General features: G+C 40.3%; 1 protein-coding gene across 1 annotated transcript in view; it reads left to right on the plus strand.

The window, feature by feature from the left end:
• The first annotated feature begins 272 nt into the window (after positions 1-272).
• The window catches only part of vcana (versican a), a 46,812-nt gene continuing 33,152 nt past the window's right edge, over positions 273-13,932 (plus strand). Inside the window, exons 1-7 of the mRNA XM_085181367.1 lie at positions 273-723; positions 2,086-2,149; positions 3,192-3,575; positions 4,553-4,727; positions 4,864-4,991; positions 6,677-6,970; positions 9,668-10,879. Of these exons, the coding sequence (XP_085037493.1) occupies positions 2,086-2,149; positions 3,192-3,575; positions 4,553-4,727; positions 4,864-4,991; positions 6,677-6,970; positions 9,668-10,879 (2,257 nt within the window). The 5' untranslated portion in view covers positions 273-723. The remainder of the gene's footprint in view (positions 724-2,085; positions 2,150-3,191; positions 3,576-4,552; positions 4,728-4,863; positions 4,992-6,676; positions 6,971-9,667; positions 10,880-13,932) is intronic.

Raw genomic sequence — 13,932 nt, forward strand, 5'->3', positions numbered from 1 at the left:
TCGTCTTAGCACCTTAAAAACTGCATTCATACTAGCACACCAAATGCTCGCACGACGGAATGTACAAAGCGGTTCAGCGGGATGGATGGGAAAACTCCCTCACAGTGTTGACTGAAGTATCTTCTGTGACTCAAACACAACCATCCATGTGTGCACCGCCCCGTTTCCACCGCCCAGCCTTGACTGGTGCGCTCCCCGCAGCAGATTTATCTGTTTCTTGATATTTAAATGAAAAAGCTATGACATATCTTTTAATTTGATATTCTCTTAGTTTTGATTACTTTTATGCTATTTGACGCTCATATGGGACTCTTGTTACCAGCCAAAAAGATCCTTGTGATAAAGAAGCAGAGGGTACACCTCTAAGGCACACGGTCAAATTAGGGTTTTTTCCCTCCTCCACTCAGTGTCTCATTCACTTTTTTATGGGCCCCACCTCTTGACACTGACGAAATAACCGCGTGATTTAGGTAAAATTGAAGCTGTTCAGTGCCAGCACTTCACGGTCTCAGTCGCTGTGTGCCCATCATTCCAGAGCAGGACACTACAACTGCAGAGCATCAAGGGGAACTGAGAGGCACGCCGGGAAGATAAGTGCTGCTTCCAATGTGGAACAGACCTATTTAGGCACTTTTTTACGCACGCATGTTGCAGACCGGGACTAATTCTATATAAGGACGTAAACCTATTTTGTACATTTTATGGAATAAAAATCATTTAAAGGTAAGTTTATTTCTGTTTGGATAGTTATCTTTGAATTAAGGAAGAATTGAGACTATTCTTTGCAAAATAACTGATTTCCTATTGTTGGTTTGTTGCTTTTTCAATGTGTATTTTGCTATAATATTAAACAAATATTAAATCAAATGAATGCAACTTTTAAGGACAAAAGTCGTTTAAGACAAACACGCGCGGCACGATGTTGTCCTCAGATAACCTGCACCGATGTGCAGATGTTTCTTGACGAGTAAGACAAACAAATTTAGAAAAAAGGGTCTGTGGACTGGAGATTACTCCGCAGTCAGTTGTTAGAAACTTGGACAGACCATGCCACCCTTGTCATAATTTCTGTGGAGTGTCCAGAAGCAACAGGTGTTCCTGAGAAGAAGAACCGTCGCATAAAGTGTTGCTATTGCCAAAAGTGGGGTTTTGAATCAATAACTGTACTTAAAGCAGACGATTGTTCTTCATAGCAAGGGACATCCCTGAACTGCGCTCGAACTGTAAAAGCCTGCAACCAATTAGTTTCCCCTGTGATGCTTCAGTAGCCTATTGATCCGTGTTCGTTTTTCAGCTTTCTTAGAGAAAGAAAGAGGGCTTAAAAAACTTCAGCAATTACATCAAGTCATGCATGTATTTGTGTAAATATGACTAAATTATTTCACGTCAATCTAAGAGGAATATATTCTCCGTCGATATATGGTATTAAAATATTTTAAAGTCTCATTTATTTTCCGTTAGAATGGTTCAATTGAATCGGCGTGGAGCTCGTGGGAGTTAAAGGCGCAGACTGCCATCCTGCAGTATTTTAGAGGATGATCTTTTGAACCTGCCAGTTGCCATTAGTGCGAGATTGTCTCCCTTTGAAAACAAACAATACTAGTTTTCAGTTAGCACTGCGACCCACCGCATGTGTTTATACAGCGGGGTGCAAATGAGGGTGAGGGGCTCGGTGCTCCTGTCCTTCTGTCTCCACAAACTCCCAACTCCGACCCCACAGGGAGTCTTAAATCTGAACCCCCGAGACATTACAAAGCTCAACATCTTACTTAGAGACGAAAAAAAGATCATGCTTGGCAATGTTAGATATTATAAACACAACGTATTAAAATCACACTTTAGCCCGTTGGAACATCTATTTTTTCATGTGGATATTTTGCGAATACACATGCTTAATAAATGGGGAGTATTTTTTTCTCTCCAGACCATAATGTTAGAAAAGTGCTTAAACAGACTTGTCTGTTATAACCTACTGTAATAGTTGCATTTCTCCTTAAGCCAAATGTGGATGCAATTAACAGTTAAACTTTAAATTTCTTGCTTCCTAAGCTGCACTCCCTTTCCTTTTTTTCTTCTTTCCAACAGATGATACTGAATATAAAGCATGTCCTGTGGTTATATTGCCTCTGTGAAGCTGCAGCTGCAACAGGTAAGCTTTGAATGGGTTAGTTCTCCTCCCTTGTTTTTTAGTCACTCCTCTTTCTCCCGCTCCCTCGCTCCATGCCCATGTTTTGGATTTTCTCTGTTTTTCCTTTTTTTAGTCACTCCCCACCCACATCCCTCCCTCCATTCTTCTCCCTGCCTCTGCCTTTTTTTTTTTACTTTGTATTCCTCTGCTCTTCTTAAAGCTCCACAGCAACTGTTTAGCATGTTTGATAAGTTTCTTCCAGTCTTTGCTGTGTGAAACCTGCAAGACTCTACTTAGAGGTAGGTCAAGAGGAATTGAGGGTTACAATCTAGGACCCATAGCTTTATCTCTGTCTCTGTCTCTGGGTACGGGATGGACACCTTTCAATTAGACTCTGCTTCCAGTCTGGAAGCTGAACAGCTGGTTTCATCCCACATCCTAATAAGACCCTCTGTTGAAGCACACAGACTCACACCTCTTGGACTGTCCGCACAGAGCATTCCTCCCATTATTCCCTGTGAATGCTTTTCTACCCATCCAAAATAACTGTAATCATCTTATTGCCATTTGCATTTAGAACTTGCAGAATACACATAATACTGTTCACTGACATCTGCTTTTGTGGGTTTGCTTATTTAGTTTATCCTTTTTTTAAAGCAGGAACATGAACAGAGCTAAGCAGCAAACTTTCATGAAATAATACAACCATGACGACTTTCCCTCTTTCCCTGATTATCTATAACTTGATGCAGACATGCTGCACATACACTGCCCTTGTGTTAAATATGTTCCCACACCCATCATTTTAAAGTTGAGGTTTAACTTTCCAAGAGTCAAGTCATAATGGATGCTTTTTTTAAGGCTTGGTGCAGTGGTCACACCCTATCAGTGCAAATGACTTGTGCATTTCATACTGTCTGGTTCGATCTGTTAGGATAAGAGTGAAAATTGAAGAGGAGATATGTGCATTTTGAATAAAATAAAACAATAAAGAAGGTTGCCATTAAAATAGAAACATTAAATGAACTTGCACTCCATCTAACTGTGGCCTTTTGCCTTTCAGCCTCAAATGCATTATCAGTCATCCAACCAGTCATAGGGTCCCTCTCAGGGAAGGTAAATCTTCCCTGCTACTTTTCCACAATCCCAACCTCAGCACCAGTCATCAGTCCCAGTGGAACGGTCGTTTACAACAAGGATTACTTACGGATCAAATGGAGCAAAATACAGGGACGAACAGAGTCCACGGTGCTGGTGGCACAAAATGGGGTCATCAAGATAGGCTCAAGCTACAGGAACCGTGTGTCAGTACCCAGCCACCCTGAAGTTGTCGGCGACGCCTCGCTCACAATTGTGAAGCTGCGTGCCAGTGACGCTGGCACTTATCGTTGCGAGGTCATGTTCGGGATTGAAGACACCCAGGATACTGTTAACCTTGATGTCAGCGGTAAGAGATTCCCAGTATCCTTCCTTTATTATGGTGGAATTAGACAAAAACTTTAAAATTGTAGAGGTGGGATACTGCAAAACTTTAATAATAGTGAAATGTCACACAAGTGCTGACAGAAATGTTAACAGGATGGGAAAGTTATGGGCGTCCTTTTGCTTACATTGATAGCAGCAGCTAACCGTTAGTCATGCAGAGTAACCACAGCTTTTATTTTAGAGGTGACGCTCTCTTGAAAAAGAGTCAGATGGCCTTTTTTTTTGGGTAATTTTCCATATCAGCCACAGCAATGCCTTAGTTCCAGTGATTATCAGTTCATTATCCATTCAAACACAGTGCATTGCTGTAATCTTGGGTGCCACCATGTCAGTATGGATTTTTAATTTTATTATACGGGCACACAGGAAGCGTTAGTATGTCTGTGGGAGGCAGTATTCTTCAGCATCCTAAAAATTATAGTGTCCTTATGCTGGTAGGGGATGTGGTAAGGTGGGGGGTGGGGTCACCAATCCTTACCTAGTGTCATGTGCATTCTACATGCTCTCATTTGAGAAGTACGCTGGGAGATATAACTCATGTAGAAAACATGGGTGGGGGGGGGACACTCAGATAGTTTTGGTTTTCACTGGTTTACAATCTGCATAACCTCTTTTCCAACTCTCTGCAATGTTAATTATGACTATCAATCATATCTTTTGCGTCTATTTACTGTCCACAAATATGGGGATTTCAGGGCCATGGCATCATATGGAGTTCTCTCGTTTGTTTGTGGTGAGCTGCATTTCGCGTCGCTCCTTCATTTATTGCGGAGATCCTTCTTTCCAAAGAAGCTGAGTGACCTAGTTATATCACACATAGAGGGTGCTTTATAGGACGTTTGCCATAATTTACAGCGCTGAAGTTAAACTAATGACTTCCAGATCACTCTATGCCTGAGTTTTTAATTTTAATTTTAATTTTTCACTGCTTATCACTAGGTGTTGTCTTTCACTACCGATCAAGCACCAGCAGGTACACTTTGGATTACCAGAAAGCTGTACAAACTTGTGAAAACGTTGGAGCAAACATTGCTACCTATGAGCAACTGAAAGCAGCCTATGAGGACGGCTTTGATCAATGTGATGCCGGTTGGATTGCTGACCAGACAGTGAGGTTAGCTGCATTTCAGTTGCCTGTCCCAGAGACGACAACACTGCTGTTTAATCACGTATGCTCTATATGTCCGACTGAATTCTGGAGTGATGTGAAAGACTTTAAGATGGCTCTTTGTTTCTCTCTTTTTATACAGATACCCAATTACAAGGCCAAGACAGGGCTGTCAAGGCAACCTTCCTAATAAACCTGGTGTCAGGTCGTATGGAACCAGGAAACCTACAGAGACCTACGATGTGTACTGTTATGTAGGCAAACTGGATGGTAAGTAGTGGATTGTCCTTCCGTAGCACTGACCCATGTTTAGTCTCAGCTTAAGAAGCCTTCAAATCATCATCCGTGCTTAAGTACATTTAATTTTTACAGTTTGGAAACACACTTTTGTTCTTGTTTAAATATAAAAGCTGGTGAATGTGGGTGACCTTTTTCCAGGTTCCTTATAAGTGGGACTTGAAACATATTTTCTACAGTGGTTTTTGAATGAGACACCAACAAAAATGTGATAATGGGGTTATTAAAGGTCTTTGGCCCAGTTTATGGGAAGTTTGTCTTTTTTCTCTGTCCATCCTGTTATTCCTGTTATTTACTAAAATGCTTTATCATCTACCTTAGGATTTGTACTGCGCAGTCATCTTAGTCAACATAATATATGTTCAAATATATTTGTCACAGTCTTCAAGTCATAAACTTGAACCCATCCGCTGAGGACATATACATATATGCATATACACACCCCTCATCATTATTGTGTGCATTAAAGAATAGAGATGGATGAGAAATGAAAGGAAAAAATCAATAGAGATGACTGACATGTTACAGCGGTCTTCCTCTGGAACTGAACAAGGAAAATCTTGGCACCCCATAACAACCTGACTATGTATTTCCATTATATTGTAATATTGTCTCAGTTTTCTGACCATTTATGATCTAGAAACAGACATGCTTGGCGGATGTGGTTTGATGTGTTATGAGGTTGTCAAGTGTAATAACTTGGCCATAAATTAACCATGAAAATTAATGAGTGAGCTGCAAGACACTGACTGCTTTTTTTTCTATAGTTATATAATTCCAGGGATCTTATAATATAGATAAACAAAATGTGAACTCCATTTATGCTTATAGCAGTCATCAATATGATATCTAAAGAGCAGGAAGGGTCCAGTAAAACCACCATGTAAAATACTGAAATCAAATAGTTTTTTTTGTGTTTTTTGAGGATATAACGTATGTTATCTGTTTTTAAAAGGGAAAACATTCCTGTGTGAACGACATCTCCTAATCTCAATGCCCTTGTAAATCAATGGGATGAAACCATCAAGGGATATTTGAAACGTTCCACCCAAAACTAACTGAAAACATACAGTCAGTCAGCCATCGTCTCTTAATGTTGTTTGGTTTTAGTTACGATCTTGGCTTTTAGTACCCTCTTCATTTATATAATCCTGTGAGCATAGACAAACGTTCATGCTGGTCATTCTGCAGAGATTCTGACATGAACATGAAGGAAGGAAACAGCAGGTGTTTGCTCTACCCACTTTGGGGAAACCTAATGTCCTGCAATACAAAGATATTTATGGCCAGGCACATTTTCAGCATTGCTATCCCACCTCACAATAATTTAATGAAAGAACTACTGTTGTCCTAAATATGATTGGTGGGAGATGTTTTGGGTCTCTGCCCTGCACAGCTGTGACTGATGTTAGCTGTGTTGGTCTTTTCTGAAAGGTCAGAATGGACTAAAAATCTGTATTTTTGAGATCGCTCTAAAGTATAGGCTATTTCAGTATGTTTTCAATCTAAAAATAGTAAATAAATTTTAAAGGAAAAATTACTTCTGATCTACTAGGTAATAAACCCTCTTTTTGTGTTTCTGTGACCACAGATGATTTGTTGCTATTTCACCTATGTGCCTCTACATTTGCCACTGTTTCTCATTATTTTTGAATCAGGTGAAGTCTTTTATGCTCCCGTGACCCATAAGATGACTTTTGAAGAAGCCAGTGAAGAGTGTAAAAAGAGGAAAGCTGTCCTGGCAAGTCCCGGACAGCTGCATGCTGCTTGGCGACAGGGGCTGGACAGATGTGACTACGGGTGGCTCTCCGATGGCAGCGTACGGCATCCTGTCGCAGTCCCCAGAACTAAGTGTGGCGGAGGCCAACTCGGCGTGAGGACCATGTATCGCTACAGAAATCAGACTGGCTTCCCAGAACCAACTAGAAAGTTTGGGGCTTACTGCTTTAAAGGTAAAAACTCACTCCAAGATTCCTGTTGTTACTCCTTATTGCATTTGGAGTTTGTAATGGAACAAAGTGTTACCTACATATGCGACGTATATGTTAGAAGAGACAGAAAGTGACCAAAGACACAGACCACTCCCTAACAAAACCAGGCTTGACTGTAAGGAGCTATGATCTCATCTCCTACATTCACTCCTGCTTCTCCACCCTTTGATTTTCTGTGTCTTTGCACCACATTACACTTTGCCACATCTGAATCAGATTGACCTTTTTAACATATCTGAAAGCCTCTCTTTCCTCCCTCTTAGTTTGCGTCTGTTTCACGCCTCGCGATTGCATAGTTTCAGTAACAGCGGCAACATGAGCAACGCTGAGGGAGGATTTTCTTCTGAGCACGGCATGTCATGTGCCAGACTACAGCATCCCGTTGACCTCACTGTCTCAAAGTTTGTCTCCCGCCCATTTCTGAGGCAAAAAAGCGAGCCAAGAGAAAAGTGAATTCATAGTGGTAAACTCTGTTTTCTTTGAAAGCAAAAGACTGACTTTTATTTTCTTGATTGAGGAATAATGACCAAAAGTTTGCTTAAGAGAATGAGAACACTTTATATCTGTTTGACTCTTTATTGCTTCCAGCTGGGCTAATCAAGGTTTCTTAAGCTTTACCCTTGTACAACCTCAATGTTATTGTGAATCAAACAAAAACAAGTTAATGCACTTGAGTGCAATTTTGAATATTTAAAGATATCAATCTTGGTAATATATAAAGTCAAATTAATTGCACTCAACAGTATAACAAAGAATCAACCTAAACACTAAATAAGATCATGAGGATTTTTAAAAAAATTTTTTTTATTTTCGCCAATTCTTGCTGCACACTGTGATAATTACTGACCATGAGAGGGAAAGGAATTATAGCTGTAGATCTTTATAAATAGTGACGTTTCATGGTTGACTGGAAGTAGGCAGAATTAGACTTAATCCCTTAAATTGTGAGCGTTCTTAACTAATCGGTTTTCCTAAAACAACAGAAAATGACAGGTGATAGTTGCCATTTAGAGAAACACCAAAAGCAATTAATGCCACATCTGTCAGCCTTTTTAGCCTCGCTATCTACCACCTTTCCATCTTTCACCTCTCATTTCCTCTGTCAGTTTGCGGTCTGTCATTCTCACTTGTACTTATCAGAGCAGACGTTTGGGTAATGGACAAAGCTACTGCTGGACTTCTAAATTCAGTCATCCTTGCTGACCTCTGACCTGGCCTTTCCATCTTTACAAATGAGAAGTTGGACAGATAAGCCGCCCACTGCCTGGCCATTTACCGCCCCTGGGCCATGCTAACTCTCGTGGTGATAAGTCCCTACAGAGTTCAGAGGGCACGCAAATGGGCCACCTTCAGCTTCTGCTCTGTGTATTTCATGTCAGCCCTCTCACTCGTGTTGTATTTACACTCCCAGCGTAAGTGCTTTTCAAGTACTCTCATTTGGCAGGATTCACTCCATCATTTCCTGAATTCCCACGCCTGATCATATCTTAATAAAAGGAATATTGTGTACATCGACTCCACTTAGATTAGACAAAAAGACGAAGAGAGAAGAGGTAGTGCGGTGGGAAAATTGGAAAATTGGTCTCTGATTGATTTTTGGAGTGGCCTAAAGAAAACAAAGGTCTGAATAACGGGAACAGCTCAAACTCATTGGTGACATAATGCACTCCCTCTGAGAGCAAGCACAGTTTTTCCTGTAAGGGAAAAACATATGTCACACCTTACATCAGAGATAGTTTCACGAGGAAAGGGGTCTGCTATGTAATGGTCAACAGCTGCCTTTACAGATTCTGCCTGCGCCCTAGAGGAAAGCTTTCTAAAACGGTTTCACTGGTGTTTATGAGTAAATGAGATAACTTTTGATGAAAGTGATCTTGGGAAGACAGGTGGAGAACCAGTGTTAAAAGAACGTCTTAATAATTGTAATAGTAAACTTTAAACACCATCACTGTAATCAAGTGATCAAGTCAAGGGCCGCTCTTCAGATAATCGGGTGGGTTGAATACACGAATAAAAAAGCCAGGGTAGCTCTTGACCAAACCACAACACTAGATTACTTATGATTTATATGGTGTTTAATTCATCTGTTAAACACATGGTTGCCCTTTCCCACAGAGCACGCTCATAGAGTATAGTCATATATATAGAAAAGTGCACTTGGCTGTTCATATAAAATTGAGGTAATCTCACTGATTAAGATAACTTTGATTATTTTCTATGCCCAATAATACACAGTAAAACTTTGTTACTGTGGTTTCAACAATTTATTTGAAGAAGTTTAATGAATAACTGTTAAAGCTAGATATAAGAGAAGAAGCGTTTGACAGGGAAGTTTCTAGGAAACTATATCTTGGTATTTAAATATTGCATGGCCACTTGTTTTTGCTGCTATCGCGAATTGACTGCAACGGACTCATTAGACTTATCTCGCAAACTTATTAAGGGTGACTTAAAATTGACCTGCTGAATCACATTACTGTTCGTAATCTTCTTAATGTACATCAATATGGTGTTTGTGAAATGCTGACAATGAAACAATGAATCTTGGCTATCTAGATCTGTAATGTGATAGAAATGTCACTTTAGCCAACCAAAAGCTCGGTCTGACACTTAAATTCATTCTGACTTTGTGATCCTGTGCTTATGTATGTTGTATAGGAAGGAGAATGGTATTCAGCCAGACTTCCTTTGTGGATGTATCTGTGGTAGAAATGACCACCAACGCCATCAGTCCTAGTACCTCCATCCCTTTACTGGAGAGTAGCACCATTCTGACAACCACAACATCTGAAAAAACATCAGAGGCAGACGTTTCTCCAGATTCTTCTCCAGATCCTCCATCTATGTTCTCAACCAGCATGGCTCCACCTCACCCCACCCCAGCAGGCCATGAGGAAGAGTTAATCACAACAGTTGCACCCACTATCAAAGACGACCATGAGGACGATGATGATGTAACAGCTGCGCCAGATTCTCGCACTGATGATCAAAATGTAACCTTTGTGGAAACTGCTGCTGCCCATGGTGGCACAGCCACAGAAACTAATATCACGGTGGAAAGCACTGATGCCACAGCGTCTGATGATGAGTCAGATGATCAATCAGTAATTCAGGTCAGCACGATTCAGCCTGACGTCCCTATACCAGATGCTTCTCTCCGCAACGAGCTCATGTTTGCTGAAGGGGAGACAGAAGAAACTGTTATAGATCCTAGGAATATCACATCGATCTCTGATCTCACTGACACTCCGACCAAATCATCTGAAGTTAACCATGAGGAAATGCTTAGCTCCTCACAGTTAACACTATCACCTTCAATCAGTGATATAGCAACAGACTATAATTTGAGCTACGATGACATTTATCCTATAATAGGTTTAGAGGGTCAGCCTCCTACTAGGGCATCCCAACCAGATGGCTCAGCCAGCCCTTCAGTCACCAATAGAATTGATGATACAATCACAGCCATTCCACCTTTAAATAACACCCATCGTGTCAGTGAGGTGAAGGTAACCACCACAGTGACACCAAATACTGCCAGCAGTGCGACACAAACTCCCCCTAAAGCACAGGATGTTGAGACACCACCAACACCTGAAGTTTCACCAGGCACAATCATCCTGATCGACAGTGAAATGTTAACTGAGGAAGTGAAATCTTCAGCAGCTGTCCATGTCTTTGATGAGTCTTCCACTCAGGTGACAGAGCGCATTGGTGGCACCTTGATGGAGGACGAAACAGCAGCAGAGTTTGGTACAGAGTTCTTTATATCTGCTCCAACGACTTCAACGGTGGCCAGTACAACAGCCCATCCAGCTGCAGTGGTCACAGATAACCAGACCACCACTATGCAGATTCAGAATGCATCAGGTAAGACGCACCAACAATACCTTAATATTTAAGCTTTCTTGTGAAATTTTTCTGTTCAGTGCAGTTTTTTTTCTCTGTTTTGTTGTGAGATGAAAGGAGTGACAAATGAAAAGAAAGGCTGATGTTACAAGTGTAGTTTTGCACTTTGTTCACATGCTGTGTTTTAGGCCCATTTATTGTAATGTTGCTGATGTAGAGTAGCTGCAAATTGTTTGTTCCTCTTGGGTCTGTAAAGACAAAATTATGGGGAGAATACAGAAAACGGATATGTCAATATAGCAAAGCCAACTGTAAAGGGTTTCTTCTTTAGCATTTTGTTTACATCAGGTGAATGGGTGGCTTAAAATCTACTATCCTTATTTGTACGAGCCATTAAGGTAGTTAACAGTAGTGGTTAAGTTATGGTTCAATGGACTTGATCTCTGAATTTTGATAATATTTAATTACGGTCTGTGCATAGACTCAAACATAATTAGTTACAGTGAGGGAGTACTCATGGTTCTGTGGTGTTTCAAATTACTGGTTGTAAGTCTTCAGTCATTTAGTAAGAGGAACCCCTACCACATGTTCATGTGTTATCAGTGACTGCTGCTGAAAGACGCTTTGCTTTGCCTGAGGGAACCAGATAATTTCAGGATGATTTTGAAACACAGGAAGAGAAAGATAACAATAATATGACGCAAAGAGAGACATTTAGAGAGTGTGACCAGCGCCATCTGTGAGTTAAAGCCCAAGCCTTTGGACAAGCTGATCATAAATGATTCACTGCAGTTTTTGATGGGAGTATTTCCCAAAACAGTAAATTCTATTGTTATAGCTGTTTATATTTAATAGTGAGATAAAATAACCTGGTTTTGGCTATAATTCAAATGGTTGAGACTGAAACTATGTAAGCTACGTGTTTTTTTTAACTTGTTGGAATAATTTAAATATATTTTGTCACAGTAAAACGTGAAAATCACTAAATGTTGCTTTCAGTGGCGGTCTTGTTCGCATAACTTCCCAACCACGAGCATAAGAGAACTAAATTTCTAAAGATAAATGATGGTCTATTATTTTATTAAAGCTCCAAAAGTCAGACTGAATGATAGTAAGGAGCTGTGAGCTGTTCACCACACGTGACATCAGAAGCCACAAAGCCGACATGAAAGCTTTATGAAGAAGTCTTTAAATCTGATCCTTACACTTAGTTGTGAAATCTTTTAGCAAAGCAGTGATTTGGTTGTATGAGTCAGTTACAGCCAGGGAACTCATTAAGCAATCATCAGTGGCACTTCTGTGTTCCTCTATACTGGCTTCAATGGGTCAACATCGGATGATCTCACATGCAAACAGCAGCTGCACCATTTTTTACTCCATGAATTTTGCATCTGAGCTTCAAATATTGTTATGGTGACTCATTTCTTGTCCCTGGAGAGCAGTCTGTGTTGAAGAGTAGGGATCTGCTAAATTGGAAAACATACAAGTGAATGAACTGGTCATTTTGCAGAAACTGAGAATAACTTTGTGGTAGGTTCTAAGCCCACCTGAGAGAGCAATGATCTGCTTTCCAAATTATACACAATGAAAGTGCTAATGTGGCCATAAGCACTGTGTATATCCAGTGTTGTTGGTTTAGATGCCAAGAATGCACATGACATTGCTTGTGTAAGAGAGCCCTCTCTGTGAAAGAAATACAAACTCTATCTGTACGTCTGTATTTGTACTGCAAATAACTATGCAGCTGCAGTATTTCTCTCCTCGTGTGTGCACGTACCAGCTTGCTGACAGCCAGCCTGGCAATAGCAGAGGTGTGTTGGCAGTCTACCTGAGTAAGCACAGATGCCTTTCTTCAGTGCAGACTGGACACAACCTCAAAAGATGATGTCATTTCTAACTCACAGTCTCCCTTCTCTGTCAGGACAGCTGGAGGCTGCCTGACCAAAGTGGGTGATTATAGCTACTTTTACTGCTACATCATGTGATGTAGCTCAGCTGAGACACTCTCTTTTCTGCCCTCCCAGTTTGTGTGGGAAAAGCTTTTGGAAAATATTGTGGCACTGGGAAGAGTGTGCCGTCTGGATGCATGGTAACAAAGTGCACAATAATATCAATGAATTGTTGTTTAGAGCACCTCAAAATCTGTCAGAGTTATTGTGAACTGTGCACATGTGTTTCTGATTAATTGCTGACAATTAAATTCATTGTTTAGTGCTTAGTGTTTATATGACATATTATGACTTGTTGAAATATTGGTACTCTGAGGCGTGGCAACCACAGATGTCACAAAACCACCAACAGTACATTCTTACAGTAATTAAACATCTATTTAACATTCAGTCCACGAAAGCTTGCTAAACAAATCTTTATAAGAGTACTTAACATTTTTAGAAGTGGGCTTAATTGCATTTTTGTAAAGTGCTTGATAAGAGGATTGCACTTTAATTATACTTATTAATGCTATTTTGTGCAAGGTTTGTACTTTTAACCCTCTCACATACATTTATGCAGTAAACCCTAACAACCTTCACCTATTTTACCTTGTTGGAATTACACTCCTGTATAACTGTGTTGTGCACAGAAATACTTAGCTTTGACAACATCTCCATTGGTGAGAGCTATCAAAATTATAACACTAAGAGACAATCAGAAAATAGTGGAAACTCTAATACCTAGAGTCTATGAATATGAATATGCCTCAGTACCACAAGGTGGTGCAGGTTAAGTTATCTACACTTCACTTTGATATAGATATAGTGCTATGGAGACCTGGCATTGTATGGTCACTGTTAAATTCAGGTAATGAAATTCATTGGAAATCCCTGTCATATCGTTATTTGCATCACTGAGCTCACATGTTAGTTGTTAGCATTTGTTAGCTAGTGCTAACAGCTAATATCACTTGCCTATCCACTTCCACCAGGTAACCTTACAAAATTCTAAGACTTATTTGAAACAAATTAATAAGGGCTGGGTGTGAGTTGCTGTGTTTCAACATTGCTGTGCTAGCTTTATTGACAGCACTCCCTTATCATGCATGTAAAAAGCTAGAAGCAGACAATGAGCGTAATCTC

This window comes from Neolamprologus multifasciatus, chromosome 12 (genome assembly GCF_963576455.1).
Source record: "Neolamprologus multifasciatus chromosome 12, fNeoMul1.2, whole genome shotgun sequence".
NCBI lineage: Eukaryota > Metazoa > Chordata > Actinopteri > Cichliformes > Cichlidae > Neolamprologus > Neolamprologus multifasciatus.